Source organism: Oncorhynchus kisutch, linkage group LG21 (assembly GCF_002021735.2).
Source record: "Oncorhynchus kisutch isolate 150728-3 linkage group LG21, Okis_V2, whole genome shotgun sequence".
Taxonomy (NCBI): domain Eukaryota; kingdom Metazoa; phylum Chordata; class Actinopteri; order Salmoniformes; family Salmonidae; genus Oncorhynchus; species Oncorhynchus kisutch.
This window is the reverse complement of record NC_034194.2, coordinates 2805955-2830262: the sequence shown is the minus strand read 5'-3', so window position 1 is coordinate 2830262 and position 24308 is coordinate 2805955. Positions and strand designations below refer to the sequence as shown.

The 24308-nt window shown below is 44.8% G+C and overlaps 1 protein-coding gene across 3 annotated transcripts; it reads right to left on the bottom strand.

Annotated features, from left to right (window-relative positions):
- Window positions 1–304: 304 nt before the first annotated feature.
- LOC109866358 (sine oculis-binding protein homolog) lies at window positions 305–22603 on the bottom strand. Of its 3 annotated transcripts, none has more exons than XM_020455001.2 (7): window positions 22276–22603; window positions 19520–19658; window positions 18498–18692; window positions 18067–18218; window positions 12684–12785; window positions 9965–11977; window positions 305–3249 (listed from the first exon to the last, which is right to left on the bottom strand). In XM_020455001.2, the coding sequence occupies exons 1-6, from the start codon at window positions 22366–22368 to the stop codon at window positions 9974–9976; spliced, it is 2685 nt and encodes an 894-aa protein (XP_020310590.2). In that variant the 5' UTR covers window positions 22369–22603; the 3' UTR covers window positions 305–3249; window positions 9965–9973. The 3 variants fall into 3 exon arrangements, with proteins under 3 accessions (XP_020310590.2, XP_031656426.1, XP_031656427.1); XM_031800566.1 differs by having other exon boundaries at window positions 9965–11998; window positions 22276–22602; XM_031800567.1 differs by lacking the exon at window positions 305–3249 and adding an exon at window positions 5014–7879 and having other exon boundaries at window positions 9965–11998.
- Window positions 22604–24308: the final 1705 nt, after the last annotated feature.

Sequence of the window (24308 nt, the reverse complement as noted above, 5' to 3'; positions counted from 1 at the left end):
GTGTAAATGAGTCTTCTCTTTATCGCTTCATCTCTGTCTCTGTGTATTAATATAAAACACTGACACCAACATCATAAGTGGGGCATTGGGTCAAATGTGTTACATTTGAACAACTTGATCAACTGAGTAACTAGGATGCCATTTGGGACACAACCAAGGTATGGCAGAGAGAATGTTATCCAGCCTACATCCGGATGTTATGTGTCAGTCAATAGTTTTGACTTTGGTTGCTATACTTGAACCATTTTACATTGAAAAGTATATTTTTGTGGTATACAAAGTAAAAGATGACATCAGACTTGAATAACACATGATGTTGGTACCGTCAGAATAGCCTTTATTCACTTTACAAATGGGTCTTCACCAAACAGCTCCCGGTTTATCGTATTCATTTACATAAAAAACTATCTGAATGGTCAATTATACAGTACCCTATATGTTCAACAAGTGTCCTCAGAGTCCACAATATATAGGTTTCAGACAACTTTACATTTTTATCTTCCCAATCTGATACTGGCCAGAAATGGTAGGTACAGGTAGATGTGCAATATACTATGGCAGTTTTTTGTTGACTTTTTAGCCACTAAGGAATGGCTAGGGGAGTACTGCAGGATATGACAGGCATTAGTATAGAGTGACCTCACTGCTGAGTCATAATAGTTTGTGACACAGTCCCCTGGGCAGACTAAGATGACAATGATTCTATAGGCTTAACCTAAGGTAAGCCTGTTGACTGGAATGAGCTTGTTGTCACCGTGGCTACACATACGCTGATTGGGCATGTGCTCTTTGGAATGCAGTTCTGAGATGGCAGAGGTGAATGTGTGTGTGTGTGAGAGAGAGAGTGAGAGAGAGAGAGTGTGTGTGTGTATGTGTTGGTGTGTGTGTGTGTGTGTGTGTGGGGGGGGGGGGTCGTGGCAATGTTCTATTTTGGCTATGGGATGGCAACAGGTGATCTGTGGCAGGATCGATGAATAGATCGAGCCATTGCTGAAATTGGCATGATGAAGACAGACTTGTATTGGCACTAAATGTATGGTTGTTTACTGAATGAAGGTGAATTAATACACGTTTATGTTAATGAAAATAGCCTATCTATTTACCGAAGGTATTGGAGATGGCTAGTTATGTATAGTAAAAAGAGGCAGCTGCTATAGGTAAGGTAACTCCCAAAATAAAAGAAACCACAACATAAAGTGTCTTAATAGGGTGTTGGTTACACCACAAACCAGAACATCTTCAATGTGCCTTGGCATATAATTCTACGAGTGTCTGGAACTCTATTGGAGGGATGTGACACCATTCTTAAACTAAATCATTATATCATTCTGTGTTTTGTGTTTGTCTCAGGCGCCGCTCCAGAATCTCCCATCCGTGTTTAATTGGCTGAGATCTGGTGACTGAGACGGCCATGGCATATGGCCTACATCGTTTTCATGTCCATTAAACCATTCAATGACAATTCGTGACCTGTGGATGGGGGCATTGTCATCCTATGGGGGGGGGGCATAGCCATGGCAGCCAAAATAATTTCTATATGACCCTAAGCATGATGGGATGGTAATTGCATAATTAACTCAGGAACCACACATGTGTGGAACCACCTGCATTCAATTGACTTTGTATCCCTCACTTACTCAAGTGTTTCCATTATTTTGGCAGGTACCTGTATGTTCCAGAAGCGACACTGCACTCTACTGGACAAATTCTAACAAAACATTTGGAAACTGGTTAGAACTTGCAAAATACAGCATAATAATCATCACAAAAATAAAAATCAATAAAGCACTTTTTGAAGATCTATCAAGGCATCATTCATAAGTTAATATAAAGTCAAAGTCTATGTATAGCAAAAACTAAATGTGAATTCTCACAATGTGATGATGAGTGCCGGCAAGGCCTCAAGATGATGATTCTCCCACTGGATAGTTTGGATAGTTTTGGCATGACAATGACTAGAAGAGTTGGCAAGACAGAACAAATAGATCTGGGACCAGGCGTATAGTCAGTATCTCATCAAACTGTAATACTGATAGCTGCATTTTGCAGCCTTTGACGGTTCAAAATAATACCATGGCTGGTAACATGACTACCTACATTGTTGTTCCAAACCCACCAAAAGGGGCCTACTGCACATTATCTGAGTAAGGTAAGGAGCATCAACAGAGGGAGTGGGTTTGGAAACTCAAAATATCTACTTCTATGGCAGTGTTTACACAGGCTGCCCGATTATTGGCAAAAGATCTGATCTGATTGGTCAAAATACCAATTGGTGGTAAAAATATCATAAATTGTATGCCTGTGACAATATAGCCCAAGTCCCATGACTGAGTCAGTGTTATAAATCACTGCCTGCGTGATGGTCTGAAACCCAGGTCTCCTGCACATCACAAGACTTTGTTAGCTCTTTGAGCCAAAGCCTTGGCATTCATTTTGGGGACAAGTCTTCAAGTCTCAGGCAAGTCAAAACTTCCCTTGCCAACTCAGCTATATCAGTAGATTGATATATGGGACTTGCTCCCTCTCTCCTTCGTTATCATATGACATTGTTTACAGTTCATATTTTTCATTGCTCCAGGAGATTCCATCCCTCCTTAAAATAGTTCAGGATCAATTCTTGAACTGAAATTGTTTACCCTCATCCCTCGTGAGAGGATATACGAGGGAAAGTTGAAGCTATCGAGCAATTGGCGTAAGAAGTTGCACTTCAGGACTGGTGTGTGTACTATATACTGCAATTGGGCAGGGGGTACAGAGAGGAGAGGAGAGGAAAGAAGGAGAGGCGGGTACACACATATTCCTGGCGCTCAATCAGACCAAAAAAAAGACACTCCTCCTGAAGCCTGAGCCCCCGTCGGCCAAGTAACCCAAAACCCGAGTAGGGGAGTTAGCGTGGGATATGGGGGAGAGGAACAATGTGGCTCTTTGTGTGGAGCTAGGCAGAGAAAACAAACCGTTTCCCCAGGAAAGAGATCAGGTTCAGGCTCCATCTGAGAAGACCACACAAGGCTGATGATTGGAGCCTAGTAGCCTACCGTCTAGTGTAGAGCCACTGAATAGGGTTGAGGAGTGGGCTCTGATAGGCTCATGGAGTATGGCAGAAATCAAAGAAGGAGGTATCTCTGAAGTCCAAAGATGCTGTGAATATACTAGAAGTCCATATCTTGGGCTGCTTCCCCCATTGGACTGCTTCCTTGATTGGCACCTCGTGGTCAGAAGAAGGGCGGGGCCAATCTCCCTGGTGGCTGACTGATTGGGAGAGAGTGAAAGAAAGACAGAAAGAAAAAGAGAGAGCGAGACAAAGGGGGATGAGAGAGAGAGAAAGGGATTTGAATTGCATTTCCATTTACATCTATACCATAGTCTTAGATCTGCCTTCCTATTCTGTCAATCCTCCCTTCCTTAATCCACCCACTCAACATAAACACTGTGAGAATGAGGCTTTTAGATATGTCAACACCCAGATAACTGTCACATAGGTTATTATCAAGCCAAGAACATCTGTGCTGAACACACACACATGCACAGGCGGATGCACACACACACCCACACACACCCACACACACACACACACACACACACACACACACACACACACACACACACACACACACACACACACACACACACACACACACACACACACACACACACACACACACACACACACACACACCAGGGGCCAAGAAGCCATGGCTCTGTACTCTCTAACTCTCTATTCCCCTTGTCCCTCTCCGTTTAAGTTTCAAACGCTCTGCAAATACCCATGTGGAGGGATCTAGTTACACGTGGCAATAAAATAGCCCAAATAAAGGCATTGAAAACTGAGACGAAACCAGGCTATTTCCTGAGGTGAAATCCTCCAGTTGGCCTGTTGATTTTGTCAGAGCTAAAAGACTTTAAAGTATTTTTAAAGACACTTTTAGTAGCGAACACAATGAAAGTGGACAGCCATATTAACCTCTGCACTGAGAGTTACTAAGCTAAAGTCAGTCGACTGTGAACGCAGACCGGGTCCCATTACACATAAGCTCTCGCGACATATGCAAACACACACGTTACTATACACACCCTCAGCAGACACATATACTGTATACACACGCTCACACATACGCGCGCACACACACACACGTTTGTTTGCTCTATGTCACATATCCACTGTGACATAGAGCAATATAGAGCAATATAGCAGAGCACTTATAGAAGTTCCACACATGCCGTGCATATCATCACATATCCACTGTGACATAGAGCAATATAGCAGAGCACTTATAGAAGTTCCACACATGCCGTGCATATCATCACATATCCACTGTGACATAGAGCAATATAGCAGAGGCACTTATAGAAGTTCCACACATGGGGAAAAAAATTATAGCCTAGAGTCCGGGAAATGTTTGGCCTTGTATAAATGCATTTCATCCAATTCTACGTCATTTTACATTACTGGAGACTTTGGCATAATATTTTTTTATTGCCACGTTCAAAACAACTCGAAACTGAGAACTGGGAAATATCTGACTTCCGACTTCAGTGCGTTCAAGACAACTGTAAAATTGAGAGAAAAAAATTGCTCCGACTGGGAAAATAAGTTTTGAACGGTCTTCCAACTCGGAATTCCAAGTGGGGAACTCTGGCCTAAGAGCTCCGACTTTCCGACCTGAAGATCACTGACGTCATGATTCGACCTCGTTTTTTTCAGAGTTCCCAGTTGTCTTGAAAGCACCATAATGCTGCACAAATGATTGAAATGACAGTCTACTTTGACACTGACTGACTGATAATCTGAGATCAATGAAAATGACTTATCTTGAATCCATCAATAGCCTAGGCCTAGGAGTGTGGAGACATATTGTATGCTACAATAGGAAATTATAGTCCTACAAAAGGCTTTCCAGTATCACTTACTCACCCAATGACGCACAGCTCACTTGCTGGTGATGGCATATGCGCTAGTGCCAAAAGCCCCCCCCCCCCCTCCCTTGTTCAACAATATTTGGATGTTGATAAAATATTTTGGTAGCCTACAGCTGGTTATATTCTTCTTTTCGGCAGGAGCCATGTGCTTTACAACCTGTGTTTTCCCGCGATTGTAGACTATTTAAAATATTGCGAGAGGCCAGTTTTGTCTGCATGCTGTTTGTTTACTGACAGATTTGCCACAAGTTCCCAACTGTAGGCTATGCCTTGTTATTGGGCTAACACTCCACAGCTAGGCTATTTTTAAAAGAAGCGATTTATCCTCTGTGGCTAAATTTGAGGCTTTCTCATGGTGTGGCAGTGGCGTGTATTCATGGATGCCAAGGGAAGCGAGGCTTACCCCAAAAAATGGACCAATTAAAAAATAAAACTATATATATATATAAGAATTGATCTCTTGTCTTTCTGTGTTTCATAATTTTCCTTAAATTCGCAAGAAGCTGAATATAAGCATCCGAGCGTGTGGAACAGCGGCCCTCTGTCTCTCTACGTGTAGGCCATCTATCTGATGCTGTCTGGTCCAAACAAGTATGACATTGTTGTCATTGTTGTCGCCCGTAGCATTGAAGGCAAGGGAAGCCAGTGAGCATCTGGCCTCCCTTGATATTATAATAATTTTTAAAAAATGTGCCAATCAGCGTCGAACTAAACTGAGCCAGCTTAACTCTAAATGGTCCTGGCGCAACAAAAAAGTGTTAAGGGAAGCCAGCTTTGATTTTGGAGCATATGGTATTGACAGAAAAACTTGAAATTTGCATCTCATTGTGTTCTCATCATCCGGTGGCTAGCTAGCTAGCTAAAATTGTCCCTTTCCTAAATTAACCATGGATGGAGATAGGGATTTGGACTTGAGGTTTTACTTAATTCTCCGTACTGGTCAATGATTATAATGGCTATTCTGATCCAAACAATTGGATCAGAACCACCATCAGAGCCACCAGAACCACTGATCCAACCACCATCCAATTCATACATTGTTGTGCCACTGGCCTGAGAGGATGGAAGTTCAAAATGTAGCTAAATGTTGAAGGCTAACATTAACTAAGGTTGGAAATGAATGGAAGTTAGGCTAGCGAACAAGTATTTTAGCCAGGTAACCTAGGACAACAACAAATACAAGCGTGTACTGTGTGACAGAGTGACACACCATTTCGTTAACATGAAAGAGAGGAGGATGGCATTGTTGTTTCTCCACAAGTAGGGTGAGTCAAAATGTTTATCTACTTGCACGAACGCGCACACACACACACACACACACACACACACACACACACACACACACACACACACACACACACACACACACACACACACACACACAAAGAAATCAGAATCATGAAAATCCACATCATATTTAGCTGATGTTGATTGGACTAAATCATTTTGGTTTCTTTTAGTTTTCACTGTATTAGACAAAAGAAGAGGTGATTTGATGATGTTGAAATGTTGAATTTGAAATGGTGCTGGAATAGTGGAGGCAGCTCCTGTTTTCTTTGTGACTTGAGGTAACTCTCTGTGGGTCTAAATCAATACTTGTTTTGTGGTCTGAAAATGCCAGAAACATTAACTTGACTTGACCATGCTGTAGGCAATGTAACTGTCTGTTACTGTACATGCAATATGCTTTGTGGAATTCACTGGACAGATGTTGCTATCCGGTGATAAAACAAAAGTGTGGTTGAATGTATTCTGCCACTGTGTCTTCTTATTGTCTGGGCCTTTAGGCCTCTATACCACGGTCGCAAGGCATATTAATTAACACGTTATAGAGCAAATAACGCAATTATCACATCACATAGGTTGTAATATAGATTTCTTGGGGGGCTACTTTGGGGGGCTACTGTGGTGTAGTAGTTATTTCATTTATTTCTGAACATTTAGCAGTAACTCTATAACTTTGGCAAATTGATGTCAATTTATCAGGCTCCTCCAGAACCCTTTCCTCTATAAGGAAATTATAAAGTGCAATGCTGGAGAGAAGAGACCTGCAGGCTCTATTAGAGCAGAGGGAGGGAGAGAGATCATAGAAGTGAATCTCATTCTAGTTCTGTGAAAGCCAATCATTTTTCATGCCACGGGATGTACCAGATCCGGCCAAATAGGTTCCGGTTCAAATTAAGCACTGCTCCTAACCTTAATTGTAACCCTAACCCTAATTGTCAACCTAACCTAACCACTAAGCATAAAATTGTATATTTTCTTGTGGGGACTGGGGAAACTTCCACTTGTCCGAATTTTCCTTGTTTTACTATCCTTGTGAGGACTTGTGGTCCCCACAAAGATAGTAAAACCAAAAACACACACACAAACACACACACAGTCTCCCCTTACACAGAACACCAAGCAATAAATCCGCCTGCGCAACGCTGGCAACCCTCTGTGATTTTCATGTGTATTGGTTACTAAGGAGACCGGTGGACCACGTGAAACTACAACAAATGACAAAGGGTGAAGCGGGGACCTCTCTGCAAGAGGATGGTGTAATACTTCTGGCACATGGCTTTTTGGGAATATATGACAAACAGTCATTGGGTTATGTGTCGCTCTCTGCCAATAGCCATCTTTTTCACTTTCAGACACGATTATTAAGATGACCCTTGACCTTTTGAGGTATTCGAAATGGGAGGGGAGAAGGGAGGAAGTAGAGGTAACTGGAAATCAAAACCTTCTCTGACATCATGTGTACATTAAGCCCAGGATGTAAAACGGAAAGATAAGCACATAATCACACAGCTCTGGGTGGCAAAAGGACCATTTGAAATGAACAATTAGAAAAGGGTAAACTGGAGATGGATCTGATTTGTCGAAAGTAAGGAGGGTTCCAATCTGATTGGTCGTTAGGGTTGTTCCTTGAATGTACTTTATGTCTTCCATAGAACATCTGGTTGGCAGGAAGAACCTGTGAAGTGAGAGAAGGGAATAAGAGAGGAGAGGAGAGGAGAGGAAAGGAAAAGAGAGAGGCGAGAGTAGAGAAATGGAGAGAAGAGAAAGAGAGGAGAGGAGAGAAAAGGGGAGAGGAGGTGGAGAAGAAGAGAGGACGGAAGTGGAGAAGGAGAGGATAAGAAAGAATAGGGGAGATGAGGAGAGAAGAGAACGCCAATAAATGCTACTAAATTAGACTAGAAGAGATGATTGCTCACCACTAAACTCCTACATGGGAGTGAGACCGAGCGACGGCGCCAGGGCCAGTATTGCATGTCAGTGTCGTTGTGACACACGTAACCGGATCGTTCCGGTTCTGCTGCTCAGTATTCTAATGAAGCCCCAGAGCTCTATCACTGAGGGCTGGCTCTCATTTTCACAGCACACACACACACACACACACACACAGACACAGGCTCTCATATTCACAGCGCCTTCGAGTCTGCTGATCGCCACCGTCTCCAAGGTAACGCCAGAAAGAGGGCTGGATTGGAAGAGTGGTGGTTCATGGGATAAAAGATTATCACACAGTGTGGAACTTTGGCAGTACCCAATCCTTTGGGTGAGCTGCTCGATCACCCTTGATCAATCGACCTCACCCACGGACACTGAATAATGGGGCCTGAGCTAGAGTGGTGTTTGTGAGACAAGGGTGGATCCCGAAGGGACTTGGGCCGGGTCTTTTTACAAAAATGTCCGTAGACTCTGAATGGTTTGAGCTACAAACTATTAAAATGAAGCTGAGATTCTCACAAACACGCACATGTAACATGTGTTGCTCTATGACACTCTATGACTCTCACAAGCGACACAAGAGTTGTTAGAAAGTAAGTGGTTCTTCTATATAGAAGTTCATAGGAAATCCCAGGACAGTTTTTATAATACTGTAATCAGCTCACATATTTTCTGTCACAAACTCCACACAGTTGTCACTGACTAGTAGGATGTTCATTTCCCACTGTTCAAACCATTTCTGTACTTACAGCATTCATATAAATTCATTTTTCTCAGGTTTTTGCTTTGGCGGACCTTGTTTTTTAAAATTTCATTTGTCAATCAAACTGTTTTCTGTTCTACTTGTAGCCTGATTGTCCTGAAAAGAAAAAGGTAAAACAATTGATTGTGAGGCTAAATATAAAGGCTGAACAATCAGATAAATGAAGGTCAGATAAATGAAAAGCCGATTTTTGCTGGGGTCTCGGGACTGGTAGGGTTAATGAGTGCTTGTTTCCTTTGAAATGTAGTTTGTTTGAACAGACTGAAATGAATAGCTTGAGTTAAAAAAACATTGCATATTACCTTCACCCTGGTCTAATACCGTGAGTAAAGTAAGAGAAGAGCATAGGTTTGAATCTCACTGATGCCGTGCTACAATAAAGTTTCTGACCAGAACCTCTCTGCAACCTAAACATGTACACAGAACAGGTGAAATCTTCTCAGAATGTTTTAAAAACCTTCAGTTTTACTGATCAGGAAGTGTATCGCTTTGGAACCAAATGTACTAGCTCGGTTCTCAAAATGTATTTGAATCAACCATGTTTGATTAGAGCTTGCTTGGTGCAATGGAGCCAATGGGATATTCCCAAAAGCACACACACGGTTACACAATATGCGCATGGCCACGATACAGAATGGCGCCAAAGAGAGAGAATCCCAGTAACTTGGCACTCCCCACAGCTCTCGGATTACAGCTAGGCCAGGGGAAGGAGCAGAGAAGAGAGACAATGAGAGTCACTTTGAAAAGAGATCACCTCAACATGCAGGGTCTGTTACAGTGACAGCGCTTTGTTTGGATATTGGACTGTTTTATACGGGGATCTGTCAGGGCACGCGAGTGTGTGTGTGTTTGATTGTTGGTGATAGATTTAAGCAGTTAATTGTATACCTTCTTCTAAGGTTATTTCATCTATATGGAAGTTCCTTCATATAATCTTCACTTGTATTACGTCTTTCTCATTCAGATTCCTCTAGGTATCCTAACATCTCCATGACCCCCCCCCCCCCCCAAAAAAAACAACAACAACATATGTGATAGTGCCCCTGTGTAACAAGCAACACCCACCTCCCTCTTCTACTTGTTCTGATCCCGGATGCGGAGGCACCGTCTCTTCTGAGCAGGCTCCATGTCCCCAGGTCCAGCCACACTTGGTGGGCTCCAGAGGGCGCCCTTGTCCCTGAGCTTGGGCAGAAGGAGTGTGGTGTGGGTGGTGGCTGGGAAACTGCCCGTCCTGGTAGGGGTAGGGGTGGGGGTGGGCAGGGCATAGGCGTGGTCCTCATCGAGGATGTGGGGGTCCTTAGGGTCGCCACTGGGCGAGGGCTCCTCTGATTGGCTAGTGGGGAGGGGAGGGAACTGGCCCTGGTCCCTCCCCTGGACCTGGCCATTGGAGCAGCTGTTCTCTTTGACCGCCTCCAGCTCGCTGAGGACAGAGTCAGGGCCAAGGAGCGGGGCCTCTCTCTGGGACTGGGAGGAGTCTGGGCTGGGAGCAGGGTCGGGGGATGATGACGTAGTCGTTCGGTTAGGGATGTCTGGGGACATCGGGGGGGAGGAGGTGGCGACATCACAGGGAGGGCTGCGGCATCCCCCTCTGGTCATTGGTGGAGTGTGCGAGGGGAGTTGTGTGTTTGGGCTCTGGGGGAAGGAAATGTCGTGAAGGGGAAGGGGGGACTGGGATGGTGGAGGGGTGGGTGTCATAATGTCATGGTGGTGGTTGTGGTGGTCTACTCTGGTATCCAATACCCTGGTGCTTTGCCCCGCTCTGGACTCCCGTTTACCCGACAGGTCCACCATTCCATGGGGGTTGAGCTCCAGCTTGACTGGGGTCCTCTGGAGCACTCTATGAATGAGCTGTCTCTCTGGCTGCTGCTGCTGGCCCAGCTTAAAGTCTAACAGTGCCTCAATCACTGAGGTGGAAGAAGGGGAAGCATCGTAGCAAGCCCTGGGGGAGGACGCTGCACTGTGGGGGGTCGACATGGGCGACGGAGCCTGCCTCTCCGATTTAACCCAATCTGTGATATCCCTTTTGGGGTGGTCGGAGGGCGACGGGAGACCCTGGTTGGTGGTTCTACTTAATCTGCTTAGCACAGAGCTCCCGGGAGAGGGCAGTTTGACACCACTGGAGCACCTCCTCTCCATCCCATCTGGCACTGGCTGGATAACCCCACTGGGGGAGATCCCTAGGGGGTCTGAGGGGGAAGCCTTAGAGGGCATGGGTATGGGGATAGGAATGGGAATGGGGACGGGGATGGGTACAATAATGGGGTAGGGAACCAGGACCATGGGCTGAGGGAAGAAGGGGCCTAGGGATGGCCATCTCCCGAAGTTCATCATAGAGGGCATGGGCACAGGGCCACGGGGCCCCATCATTGGGGGGGAGTGCAGACCAGGGAAGTAGGCCCCCGGGTATGGGTGCATTCTAGGTGGGTTCATGGAGGAGGCCGAGGGGGGCTGGAGGTGGGGGTGGCGGGGGGAGTGAGGGGTGGACCGGTTGATGGGGCTGGAAGGGGGGCCAGGGTGGCACCTGTGGGGATTGGCGATGGGGCTCGTCAGGCCTTGGGCGTGGAGGGGGGGCCGGATGAAGGGCAGCGGGATCTGAGGAATTGCTTGGTGGTGTTGGTGGTGCTCCATGGGGGGGCGAGGAGGAGGAGGGGGGACGGAGTGGTGGTTTGCCACCTCTGGGGGTGGCAACGGTGGCAGGACATGCCTCTCCAGGTGTCTCAGCCCAGAGACGGGGGCCTTGGAGGACGAGGACGACGCCTCAGATGGTGACACAGTCCTTGGCATGGGCCCTTTGGGTGACCTGGTCCTCCCCCGAACGACCCCCGCGCCATTGTTCCACGATTCGGGGGTCAGGAGTTTCTGGTTCTGACCCCCTCCGTTGGACTCAGTTCTCCCATCCTGGGTGGGTCTTCCTGGGCCTGGGCTGGAGCTGATGAGAGCTGCCCTGGCCTCTCTGTAGAACACGTCCATCTTGTACTGGTTCAAGCACTTACTACTGCAGAACTGGAGCCGTTCTGCGCCTGCGCCGAAGTCCAGGTACTCTTTGGTGTGGCGGATGTGTTTGCACCAGTCGCACACCTGAGGTACAGGCGAGAGTGACTGTGGAGAATTACTAAAGTGTCACGTGAAAAGGGAAAACCAATTGTTTGAATGTGGAATGTATTGTATAACATTTAAATAGAGTGATTTTGTTTTTCCATCTGAAAATGCCTAAAAGGCCCTTAATTGTTTCCGCACAAAAACATTTAATCAGTCTATATTGGACAAGGAGTGACTTCACCATTTGGGATGAATTCTCCATGTAAGGCAATCTTCCCTATATAGCATGTGTTCAATTTCATGCTCAAATCATATTAAATTCATTGTGTTCTTTTTTAAATGATTTGGGCATTAAATGTAATATATTCTAAACACAAGAGATTAATTTGCATGGGTAATTGGTCCCAAAATGCTAATGTGGCTAATTGTTAGCTATGACTACTTTAACAAAACCTATTGTGGATTGCAGCCTCTCCTTGTCCATAGCCTATTTTAAGGTAACAAATATATATATATGGAAAACAGCTGAACTATCAATTTAAGGGGCAGTTTCCCAGTCACAGATTAAGCCTACTCCTAGTCTAAGGCTTAATCTGTGTCCTGGAAACTGCCCCTAAGTGTTTTGAAGTAGGTGTATATCTCTTAAAGACAATCATGCTTGACTTCATTAGTACACTTTGAGCAAAAACATTTTCGTAATGTTTAGTCATGTATTTCCATGATGTCGATTATGTTCTGTTCTTACTCTGGCCCCACTGCTGTTCATCTTCATCACCAGTCGGGGTGAGTCGTCGGCATGGGTGTGTTGGGGGGATTGCTCACCTCCATTGAGATCCTCATCCCGGGCCTGACGGACAGGGGCAAAGCCACATCATTATACATTTATAACAAACTGTCAAGAGCTCGGTCATGTTCTTAGGCACCAAACAAACAAACAAACGGACTGATTTGTCAAGTAAGAAACACTCATTATTATTTTTTTATTTCCGTTTGCAAAATGTTTTAAAACGTTGTGAACACGTCCAAGGATTGAGTTAAAGTTGTTTTAGAGTACAGCCTGGATTCAGTTGAACCCTTATGGGATTTTAAGCACCAAGCTTTGATGAGGTAGCATTTGCTTTAAGTCATCATGGATGGCTCTCGTGGTCATTAAAGCACACTTACATAACCAATTCCAAAATAACCACTGCAAGATTCGCCTCGTCATAGGGGTTCAATGTAACAGATTCGCCTCGTCATAGGGGTTCAATGTAACAGATTCGCCTCGTCATAGGGGTTCAATGTAACAGATTCGCCTCGTCATAGGGGTTCAATGTAACAGATTCGCCTCGTCATAGGGGTTCAATGTAACAGATTCGCCTCGTCATAGGGGTTCAATGTAACAGATTTGCCTCGTCATAGGGGTTCAATGTAACAGATTCGCCTCGTCATAGGGGTTCAATGTAACAGATTCGCCTCGTCATAGGGGTTCAATGTAACAGATTCGCCTCGTCATAGGGGTTCAATGTAACAGATTCGCCTCGTCATAGGGGTTCAATGTAACAGATTCGCCTCGTCATAGGGGTTCAATGTAACAGATTCGCCTCGTCATAGGGGTTCAATGTAACAGATTCGCCTCGTCATAGGGGTTCAATGTAACAGATTCGCCTCGTCTTAGGGGTTCAATGTAACAGATTCGCCTCGTCATAGGGGTTCAATGTAACAGATTCGCCTCGTCATAGGGGTTCAATGTAACAGATTCGCCTCGTCATAGGGGTTCAATGTAACAGATTCGCCTCGTCATAGGGGTTCAATGTAACAGAGTACATTGACCTGTGGGCTTTGAGGTCACTGAAACAAAGGAAATGTTTTGGAAAGTCTTGATAAGATAAAGTAGATGACATACATAAAACCCTTATATTATTGTCAATGGTCCGGCTGTAATAATATTGGGCATTCCTCCCGATTCATGTAAGCTGATCCTGTGTGGATCTGCGAGCAGTGAGCACCCCCCTTCACTGTGACCCACTGAGTCGTGTTGAGTTACGAAACATGAGGCAGCTGCAGGTAAGGTATGCGCTGAAACTGGACACCTTGCCCATAGGCCCCCTGCCCTTCTTCCTCGGCGAGACAAGCAGGGACAAGCCAATGGCCAAGGTTCCATCCCCACCTCCACCAACCCAAAAAATGGAGGGTTTGTTGCAGCCTGGTAGGTAGGCAGTAGACGATTCCCTCTTTCCCCCTGTCAGTTGTTGTGTGACTATAACCTAGCGCTGCATAAACAACATAAATGTTGAATGGGGATAGACTTGCCTGACACCCCCATGCCTCTAAGATGGGGTATCCATGTCTTGGATGGAGGGTGAAAAATGGTGGTAATGTGTATGGGAGAGAAGCGGTGTATGGACACTACTCCCCTGTCCTCACGAACCAAGCCGCATTTTTGACTGGCCCTTTCTCCATTAAGGTGAAACTGATACTAAGGGCTTTATTGAATCGGTATCACAGAAGTTCAGCATTACAGCATGACTGAAATTTAACAGCAATGTTCACAAGTTAGCTGAGACTGTATTCCTGGTAAACGATGCATACGAAAAGTACCTTTACATTTCTATCACCCAATCTGTAATGCTTCAGCGATACGGCACAACGCCTCTCCCATATTTGACAAAGCTGACTGTTACTCAAAGTAAACTGACTGTTACTCAGGCCCAGAAGCTAGGATATAATTGGTATATTTGGATAGAAAACACTCTATTAGTATTAGAAACAGTTTGTTCCTTCTTAAATTTGATCAGTTATTTACGTTTTAGGGTACCTGAGGTTGGATTAGGATTGCTGTTTGAAATGTTTGGACCAAGTTTACAGGTAACTTATTAGATACATTTTAGGCATGTTGGGCGAGTTGAAACCGGTGTATTTCTGAATCAAACACGTCAAATAAATTGACATTTTTGGGACATAAAGAAGGACATTATCGAACAAAAGGACCATTTGTGATTTTTTTTCTGGGACATTTTGGAGTGCCAACAGAAGAAGATCTTCAAAGGTAAGGCATTAACTATATCGCTATTTCTGACTTTTGTGGTGCACCCGCCTAGTTGAAATATGATTTTCATGTGTTTGTATGCGGCGCGCTGTCCTCAAATAATCGCATGGTTTGCTTTCGCCATAAAGCCTTTTGAAATCTGACATACTGGCTGGATTAACAAGAAGTTAAGCTTTATTTTGATGTATAAGGCATATATTTTCAAGAATGTTAAATATTTGAATTTGGTATTTTTGAATTTCACCGGATGTTGGCCAGGTGGGACGCTACTGTCCCACCTGCCCATTAGAAGTTAATGCCAGTGGCAGGTCATTGGTAAAAATAGAAAAGAGTAGAGGGCTTAGGGTGCTGCTCTGCGGTACACCACACTTTACATGTTTGACATTAGAGAAGCTTCCATTAAAGAAAGCCCTCTAAGTTCTATTAGGCAGCTCTGAATCCATGATATGGCAGAGGTTGAAAAGCCATAACACATACGTTTTCTCAATAACAGGTTATGGTAAATAATATCAAATGCTGCACTGAAATTTAACAGTACAGCTCCCACAATCTTCTTATTACCAATTTCTTTCAACCAATCATCAGTCATTTGTGTCAGTGTAGTACATGTTAAGTGCCCTTCTATATAAGCATGCTGAATTTTTTCCCAAAGTTTGTTAAGAGCTGGCAGCAAGCTGATAGGTCTGCTGTTAGAACCAGTAAGGGCTTTACCACTCTTGGGTAGCGGAATAACTTTTGCTTCCCTCAAAGCTTGAGGACAACACATTTCCTCTAGGCTCAGATTACACATATGACAGATAGGAGTGGCTATAGAGTCAGCTACCATCCTCAGTAGCTCTCCACCTGTTTTCAATGCCAGAAGGTTTGTCATTATTGATCGATAACAATCATTTCTCCACCTCTCCCCCACTAACTTTACAAAATTAAAACTTGTAATGATTTTTCTTTCATTATTAGTTTTTTTTATGCATGAGTATGATGGTTCAGTGTTCGTTGTTGGCATTTCCTGCCTAAGTTTTCCCACTTTTTCAATGAAGTAGTCATTAAAATAATTGGCAACATCAAATGGTTTTGTGATGAATAAGCCTTCAGATTTGAAGGTTGAATTTGTCTTTCTGCCCATAATTTCATTTATATCATTGATCTTGGCTTCATAATGAAGTTTATTCTTCTTTTTGTTGAGTTTAGTCACATAATTTCTCAATTTGCAGTAAGTCAGATGTGTAGCCAGACTTATTTGCCACTCCTTTTGCCCCATCTCTTTCTCATCAATCCATGGAGCTTTAATAGTTCTAACAGTCAGTTCTTGTCACGTTCGTTGTAACGAGGAGACCAAGGGGCAGCGTGATGAGAATACATTCCTCTTTATTAAAGGAAGAACACCTAAACAAACTAACAAAACAAACATAAGTATTCAGACCATTTGCTATTAGACTCAAAGGTGTTTCTACAACTTGATTGGAGTCCACCTGTTGTAAACTCAATTGATTGGACATGATTTGGAAAGGCACACACCTGTGTATATAACGTCCCACAGTTTTAAAAACCCACAGATTAAAAACCAAGCCGTGAGTTTGAAGAAATTGTCCGTAGAGCTCCAAGACAGGATTGTGTCAATGCACAGATCTGGGGAAGGCTACAAAAACATTTTTTCATCAAGAACACAGTGGCTACCATCATTCTTAAATGTAATAAGTTTGGAACCACCAAAACTCTTCCTAGAGCTGGCCGCCTGGCCAAACTGAGGAATCGGGGAAAAGGGCCTTGGTCAGGGAGGTGACCAAGCACCCAATGGTTACTCTGACAGAGCTCCAGAGTTCCTTTGTGGAAATGGGAGAACTTTCCAGAAGGACAACCATCTCTGCAGCACTCCACCAATTAGGCCTTTATGGTAGTGTGGCCAGATGGAAGCCACTCCTCAGTGAAATGCACATGACAGCCCACTTGGAGTTTGCCAAAAGGCACCTACAGGACTTCTAGACCATGAGAAACAAGATTCTCTGGTCTGATGAAACCAAGATTGAACTCTTTGGCCTGAATGCCAAGCGTCACGTCTGGGGGAAACCTGACACCATCCCTACGGTGAAGCATGGTGGTGGCAGCATCATGCTGTGGGTATGTTTTTCAGCGGCAGGGACTGGGAGACTAGTCAGGATCGAGCGAAAGATGACTGGAGCAAAGTACAGAGAGATCCTTGATGAAAACCTGCTCCAGAGCACTCAGGACCTCGGACTGGGGAGAAGATTCACCTTCCAACAGGACAATGGCCCTAAGCACACAGCCAAGACAACGCAGGAGTGGCTTCGGGACAAGTCTCTGAATGTCCTTGATTGGCCCTGCCAGAGCCCAGACTTGAACCCAATCGAACATCTCTGGAGACACCTGAAAATAGCTGTGCACCGACACTATTCATCCAACCTGACAGAACTTGAGAGGATCTGCAGGTGTGCCAAACTTGTAGCGTCATACCCAAGAAGACTTGAGACTGTAATGACTGCCAAAGGTGCTTCAACAAAGTACAGAGTAAAGGGTCTGAATACTTATGTAAAGTGACACTTCAGTTTTACATTTTTTTATAACTTTGCAAAAATGTCTAAAAACCTGTTTTTGCTTTGCCATTAATGGGGTATTGTGTGTAGATTGATGAGGGAGAAAAAAACTATTTAATCCATTTTAGAATAAGGCTGTAACGTAACAAAAATGTGGAAAAGGTCAAAGGGTCTGAGTACTTTCCGAATGCACAATATATTAATGTGGGCTATTTTCAGCCCTTTCCTGGGTAGCTTGTGTGTGTGTGTTACCTGTGTTGTGCTTGGATAAAACCCTTCACACATGCATGCACCCACACACTCTCTTTAAGTTCTTGATTTTTTTAATCAATACAATGGTATAGATAAAGATGACCTCACTGAGGAAAACAGTGGTATTCCATTTCCGAGGGTTTGTTTACCTGCCAGAAATCTCACCATTAAAGTGTGTGTGTTTATGTGTGTGTGTCTGTGTGTGCATGCTTATCTTTATTTCCATCTGAACTTTGTCAGTTTTGTCAGACCTAAAATTGTCCATTGACTCCTAGTTGAATCAAGGTTGAATCCCTCACCTTGTTGCGTTTGAAGTAGGCCCGTCGGCAGGCGGCGAAGCACTTCTCACTACAGAAGCTCTTCAGCTCGGTGCCCATACAGAGAGAGTAGCGCTTCACCCCTTCCTTCTGACACCACACACACACTATCTGCACATTCTGCACGTCTTCCACTGTGGACAGAGCCAAAGGAGAGAGGAATCAACATCAACATGCGGAGTGTGATTGATGATGATGATGATGATGATGATGACCATGTTAAGAGCATGTGAGTGTTTCAGCTGTATAAAATAATTGTAGGCTATATGTGGTAGTGATGATGATGATGATGGTGACCTGAAGACTAGGCTTTAGCTCAGCGGCTAGCAAGCTTTTATGATGTGCAGGAGACCCGGGTTCTAACCCAAAGTGCTTGTGTGTGTGTGTGTGTGCATGTGTGATGTTTGCCCTACCTGCAGAGGGCTTTATAAGGGGGACAATTACGGGAGCGCTCTTATGCTCCTTAGGGCTGGTCAAAGAGGAGGAGCTGGGGAAGGAAGAGGAAGTGGAAGAGGGGACGCTGGATGATTCTCTCTCTCCACTCCTCATGGCCAGTGCAGAGGGGCTTCCTTTGCTGTTCAAGCTCTTGGGCTTCGGCACTGAGTTTTCTGGAAGGTACAGGATATGTATGGTCACTTTATGAGAGCCCATTTATGTTCTAACATAGGTATGGAGTGATGTAAGTGACTAAATAAATGTAATCTGCATTCAAAATGTTGAGCTTTTGAGGGCACTAATATCACTCCATATAAACAAATAATGTATATGCAGCCCAAAGGACGTTGACAAAATAAAGATCATTTAAAAAATTTATTTAACCTTTATTTAACTAGGCTAGACAGTTAAGAACAAATTCTTATTTACAATGACGGCCTACCAAAAGGCAAAAGGCCTCCTGCAGGGAAGGGTCTGGGATTAAAAATACAAATAAATAAAAAATATATAGGACAAAACACACATCAAGACAAGAGAGACAACACAACACTAGATAAAGAGAGACCTAAGACAACAATGGCACTGAACATTTTAGAAAGAGAAAAATCCAGCCATACAGGGATAATAAGTGAAACATAAGAATGGTGAATTAAGTTGCAAGTATGTCTAGCAAATGTTTAAAGTGATTCTGTCTTTATTGAAAAACCTGTATGCTCTGTTATTGGGTTACCTGTGAATTCTGTCTGACCTCTGTTAACTATGCTACCTGTGTTGTAGATACCTGGGCCTTGTTCAGTTGGCAGAAAAGTTTTGAAAGGGAGTGAAACGGGAAGATACTACCTGAACTAATGATCTTGGGTCGTGTTCAGTAGGCAGAAATAATTTTGAAACGGTAAGGCGCCACCTGAACTTGTTCAATTAAAACACAGATTTCCACTATCTGTTGCAAAACGTTTTGCTACGATGTGCCCTACTGAACGGGACCCTCGCCTTTTCTCACCTTTAAGGACGGAGACATGCTGCTGGCGTCTCTCTCGGTTGGGGTAGTTCCGTATCTCGGTTGCCTCGTTGTCCCTGAGCTCCACCTTGTCATAGCCGTACCAGCCTAGGAGCTCATTCATGGTGCTCTCTGCAAACGTCTAGAGGGAGAAAAGGAAAATAAATCACTGAGCAACATTATAGGTTATGTCAGTCAGGTGACATGGCGGGTGACGGGGCAACGGAAACACTGCATGCTAATGCTAAGCCAATATGAACTTCAGTTTTGAGTGACCTTACATCTGAGGTTTGTGAGTAGAACTTTTTCATCCCACTCTTTAAATGTAACCAGAGCTTCCCGAATCAATGTGCTGGATTCTTTTGACTTCCAGACCAGCCCTGCCTGGATGAAATGAATAGGGTAACACAGAGGCGTACAGTATGACTCTTTTTCCATGATGTATTCCAGTTTGTTTACTCTTGCTAAATCAGAGACGGAAAAGTTTTTCAACCTAATACTTCTGTGAAATCTATGAATCATCATTTGTTTGTCTCTTTTAATTGAGGGGGGAAAAAGAAGAGACACAGAGAAGAAGAAAAAAGTGTTCTTAGCAGATGGGTTGAGAATTGAACGTCCAGGCTTTTAAATGTATTTATTAAGACCATGTTTTAAAAAACAGCACAAAGGTCTAGCCCTGTCTCTTCATCCGCCCACCTCTCCGCCTCTGTGGCTTTGGGGGCGAGCGGGGATTGGAGCAGAAACAAGATCTGGAATGGGCAGAAATCAGAGCGGGACACCCTACACCGCCTCTAGGTCCCGTGGTTCTGGGAAATGACCCGCTCCTCTCCCCTCAACTCTCCTGAGCGTCCAGCACTCTCCAGTCCCTCTCTGTGTGTCCCCTCCCTCCTCTCCCTTGCCCTCTCCTCTCTCTGCCTCTCCTTGGGCCCCTCCGCCCGGCACCTTCCAGCCCTGATACCCGACACTGCACTCTCGGGTTTCAACCTTTTCCAGCATGGACAGCCTGTCTGTGGGAGTGTTGTACTAGGCCTGTAGTACTGACTGCACATTCTTTCCCCCTGCTTTCCTCACACTGACTGACCTCTGCTCCGGACCAGGGCCTCAAAGAAATGGAGCTCTGTGTGTATGTGTGTTTCTCTGTCTATCTGTGTGTGTGTGTGTGTGTGTGCACATGTGTGTGCACATGTGTGTGCACATGTGTGCACACAGAGGTATCATATCCAGCTAAATATGCCTAATGATGATTAGTCAAGTATTTGATGTCCGTGTGCTACGGTCTGACGTGGAGGGAGTGGGTCAGACTATGGTGTTGAAATAGATCCTTTAGCTGACACAACACTGGACAGGACCGGACCAGATCAGCCCGCAGACAGAATGCCCCAGAAACAACCGTGTCTGTCTATCTTTTTGTCTGTCCTTCTTTCTTTCTTTCCCTCCCCTCCTCTATTTCATAATGTGACCCTTATACAACTGGCCTTCAAGTCCAACAGCCCCAGTTCATTACGCCGCATAACCTTATACTGTAGATCCAGTACATGTCTGAGAATCACAAACTAGTAGTCTGTCAGTGCTGCCTGCCATGGACTAGCCCAGCCTATGTCAATGATTACATCAGGGCCAGTCCTCCTATATTACATTTAAGTGTCGTTTTGTCTCACTATTTTCTCATTAGGCGGAGACAGGCGTCTTTTCTTTCCCCTCCCCATGCTTTACTTCCCACAATGTTGTTTTTGTTTCTTCTTGGCAGTTCAGACAAACATCTGCTTTGTGAGAGTGACAAGCCATATCCCAAACCACAGAGAGAGCCCCAGCCAAAGGCAACAACCCAGGGCCGACCCCCAGATCCAGCCCAGATCCAGGCCAGGCTGACTTACATCAAGCCCGGATAGCATTTCACATGTTTTGATTAAAATTAGTTAAGTTGTAATTCTACACCCCTCCCTGCATATCAAAGCTACAATCCAAACCACTCATGCAAAAATACCACATTTCTTCTCTCACGAAAAGACCAGAATATAAACCCAAACTCCTTTCTTTTTTTTTTGTCCTTTGGAGGGGGGGAGCTCATGGATATTCCTTACCTTTTACTCACAAGTCTCAAATGTCCTAAGCGGATAGTCTCAAGTGACCAGTGTTACTCAGTTTGTTTGGCCAAATGCCTTCCATTTTATAAAGTTAGAATGTAATAGACTATCCTACTACAACAAGTGCGAGCACAGCCGAAGCAGGGAAGAGGTTATGTGTTCTTGCTGTCTGGTGGTGACGCACATCTGGAACACCACTGGACATTGCGCGCGGCCACAGCTGGACTGACACGGCGTCACTAAAGAAGGGCTACAATTCAGTGTCTACGATATCAAATAGCCCATTGGATAACATAAGATTGACACTTTGATTAAACACACACTTTTCTATCCTCCCGGAAAAGTACATTTCCCGAAAGTTGGTTTATTATGGCAAGGCCAGGTAATCTAATATAGCTGTCTTATTTCACCAATATGGGACTGATGTTACACAATTGTTTTATCACTTTTATTTCGTCAGTATTCAATAATATAATGGCATTAAATTATAAAACAACTTTAAAGGGAGGTGCGCTAATCATTTCACTGAAACAAATCAAAGTTTGCGTCGCTTCTATGCCTCTTGAACTGTGATTTTTACGCACGGCACTCTCCCCCACTGAATCAAACTGCGCTTGAAAGAATTCACAAACGGAACACCGACAAAAGAAAAGCAGCCAAAACATTTCCTCTCACCTTCATCTCTTGGTTGATCTCTCTCTTGACGGGGTGCGCAGGTTTCCTACTGCGTTTATTTTCCGGTGGTCTCCCTTTTTCCATCTCTGGCATAGTTCTGATTTGCTCCGTGTCACTTCTTTGGCGGGCTTCACTCTGGTCTAGTTGAGGTGCGGCGTCAGAGAGCGAAAGCTGTCACTCTCGGTGACAGCGGCTGTCATGCCCAGACGTTTGCGTCCGTCATCTGAGGGCTCCTTCCATTGACTCTCCACTGAACATGCGTGTTGGGCGCTGTGGCCTGCTGCTGCCGTGGTACCGCCGCCAACGAACAATCCCCTCTCTCTTTCCCGGAGAGCAAGGAGGGGCTTCCGGGCTGTAACCCAACACCATGCGCCCACCCCTCAACATATACATTTCATTAGGAATGCAAGAACTGTGTATTATCTGCGGGGAACACACTACCAACACTGTGTGTTATATTCCAGTATTTAAATAAATAGATTAAAAGTCAGATTTGGTAAATGATACCCATACATAATGTTTGGGTCTTTCTCAAATGACATCTGTTCTATCAAAGACAGAGAGAGAGGACATATAGCAGCCTTGGACTGGGACAATGGAAAGTAGCCTGCAACCCACTATTATTTTATTGTCAGTGATGCCACACACTTGTTAGTGGCTATGGTCAAGAGGAAAGGAAGCCACTACACACCTACTTGATGTGCCTGCTCTGCTGAAATCCCTATTCAATGAATGTTTAACACTATATTTTCAGGATGGCACAGTTGGACCTGCTAGGGCCTCATTTAGGTGAGACCACATAGGACTATGCCACTGAGAAGTGTCTTTTTGATTTTTATTTATCTTTATTTAATGACGGCCTACCCCGTCAAACACTACCCTAGGCCAAACACTACCCTAGGCCAAACACTACCCTAGGCCAAACACTACCCTAGGCCAAACACTACCCTAGGCCAAACACTACCCTAGGCCAAACACTACCCTAGGCCAAACACTACCCTAGGCCAAACATTACCGTAGGCCAAACATTACCGTAGGCCAAACACTACCCTAGGCCAAACACTACCCTAGGCCAAACATTACCGTAGGCCAAACACTACCCTAGGCCAAACACTACCCTAGGCCAAACACTACCGTAGGCCAAACATTACCCTAGGCCAAACACTACCCTAGGCCAAACATTACCCTAGGCCAAACACTACCCTAGGCCAAACATTACCGTAGGCCAAACACTACCCTAGGCCAAACACTACCCTAGGCCAAACACTACCCTAGGCCAAACACTACTCTAGGCCAAACACTACCCTAGGCCAAACATTACCGTAGGCCAAACACTACCCTAGGCCAAACATTACCCTAGGCCAAACACTACCCTAGGCCAAACACTACCCTAGGCCAAACACTACCCTAGGCCAAACACTACCCTAGGCCAAACACTACCCTAGGCCAAACACTACCCTAGGCCAAACACTACCCTAGGCCAAACACTACCCTAGGCCAAACACTACCCTAGGCCAAACATTACCGTAGGCCAAACATTACCGTAGGCCAAACACTACCCTAGGCCAAACACTACCCTAGGCCAAACATTACCGTAGGCCAAACACTACCCTAGGCCAAACACTACCCTAGGCCAAACATTACCCTAGGCCAAACACTACCGTAGGCCAAACATTACCCTAGGCCAAACACTACCCTAGGCCAAACATTACCCTAGGCCAAACACTACCCTAGGCCAAACATTACCGTAGGCCAAACACTACCCTAGGCCAAACACTACCCTAGGCCAAACACTACCCTAGGCCAAACACTACTCTAGGCCAAACACTACCCTAGGCCAAACATTACCGTAGGCCAAACACTACCCTAGGCCAAACATTACCCTAGGCCAAACACTACCCTAGGCCAAACACTACTCTAGGCCAAACACTACCCTAGGCCAAACACTACCCTAGGCCAAACACTACCCTAGGCCAAACATTACCCTAGGCCAAACATTACCCTAGGCCAAACATTACCCTAGGCCAAACACT

Excerpts from the sequence above, each read along its gene's own strand:
- LOC109866358 (XM_031800567.1), bottom strand. The coding sequence starts at position 22,368 with ATGCCAGAGATGGAAAAAGGGAGACCACCGGAAAATAAACGCAGTAGG. Across the intron at positions 19,659-22,275 it reads AGATCAACCAAGAGATGAAG|ACGTTTGCAGAGAGCACCAT; the intron begins GTGAGAGGAAAT and ends TTCTCCCTCTAG. Across the intron at positions 11,999-12,683 it reads TGAACAGCAGTGGGGCCAGA|TCACTCTCGCCTGTACCTCA; the intron begins GTAAGAACAGAA and ends AATTCTCCACAG.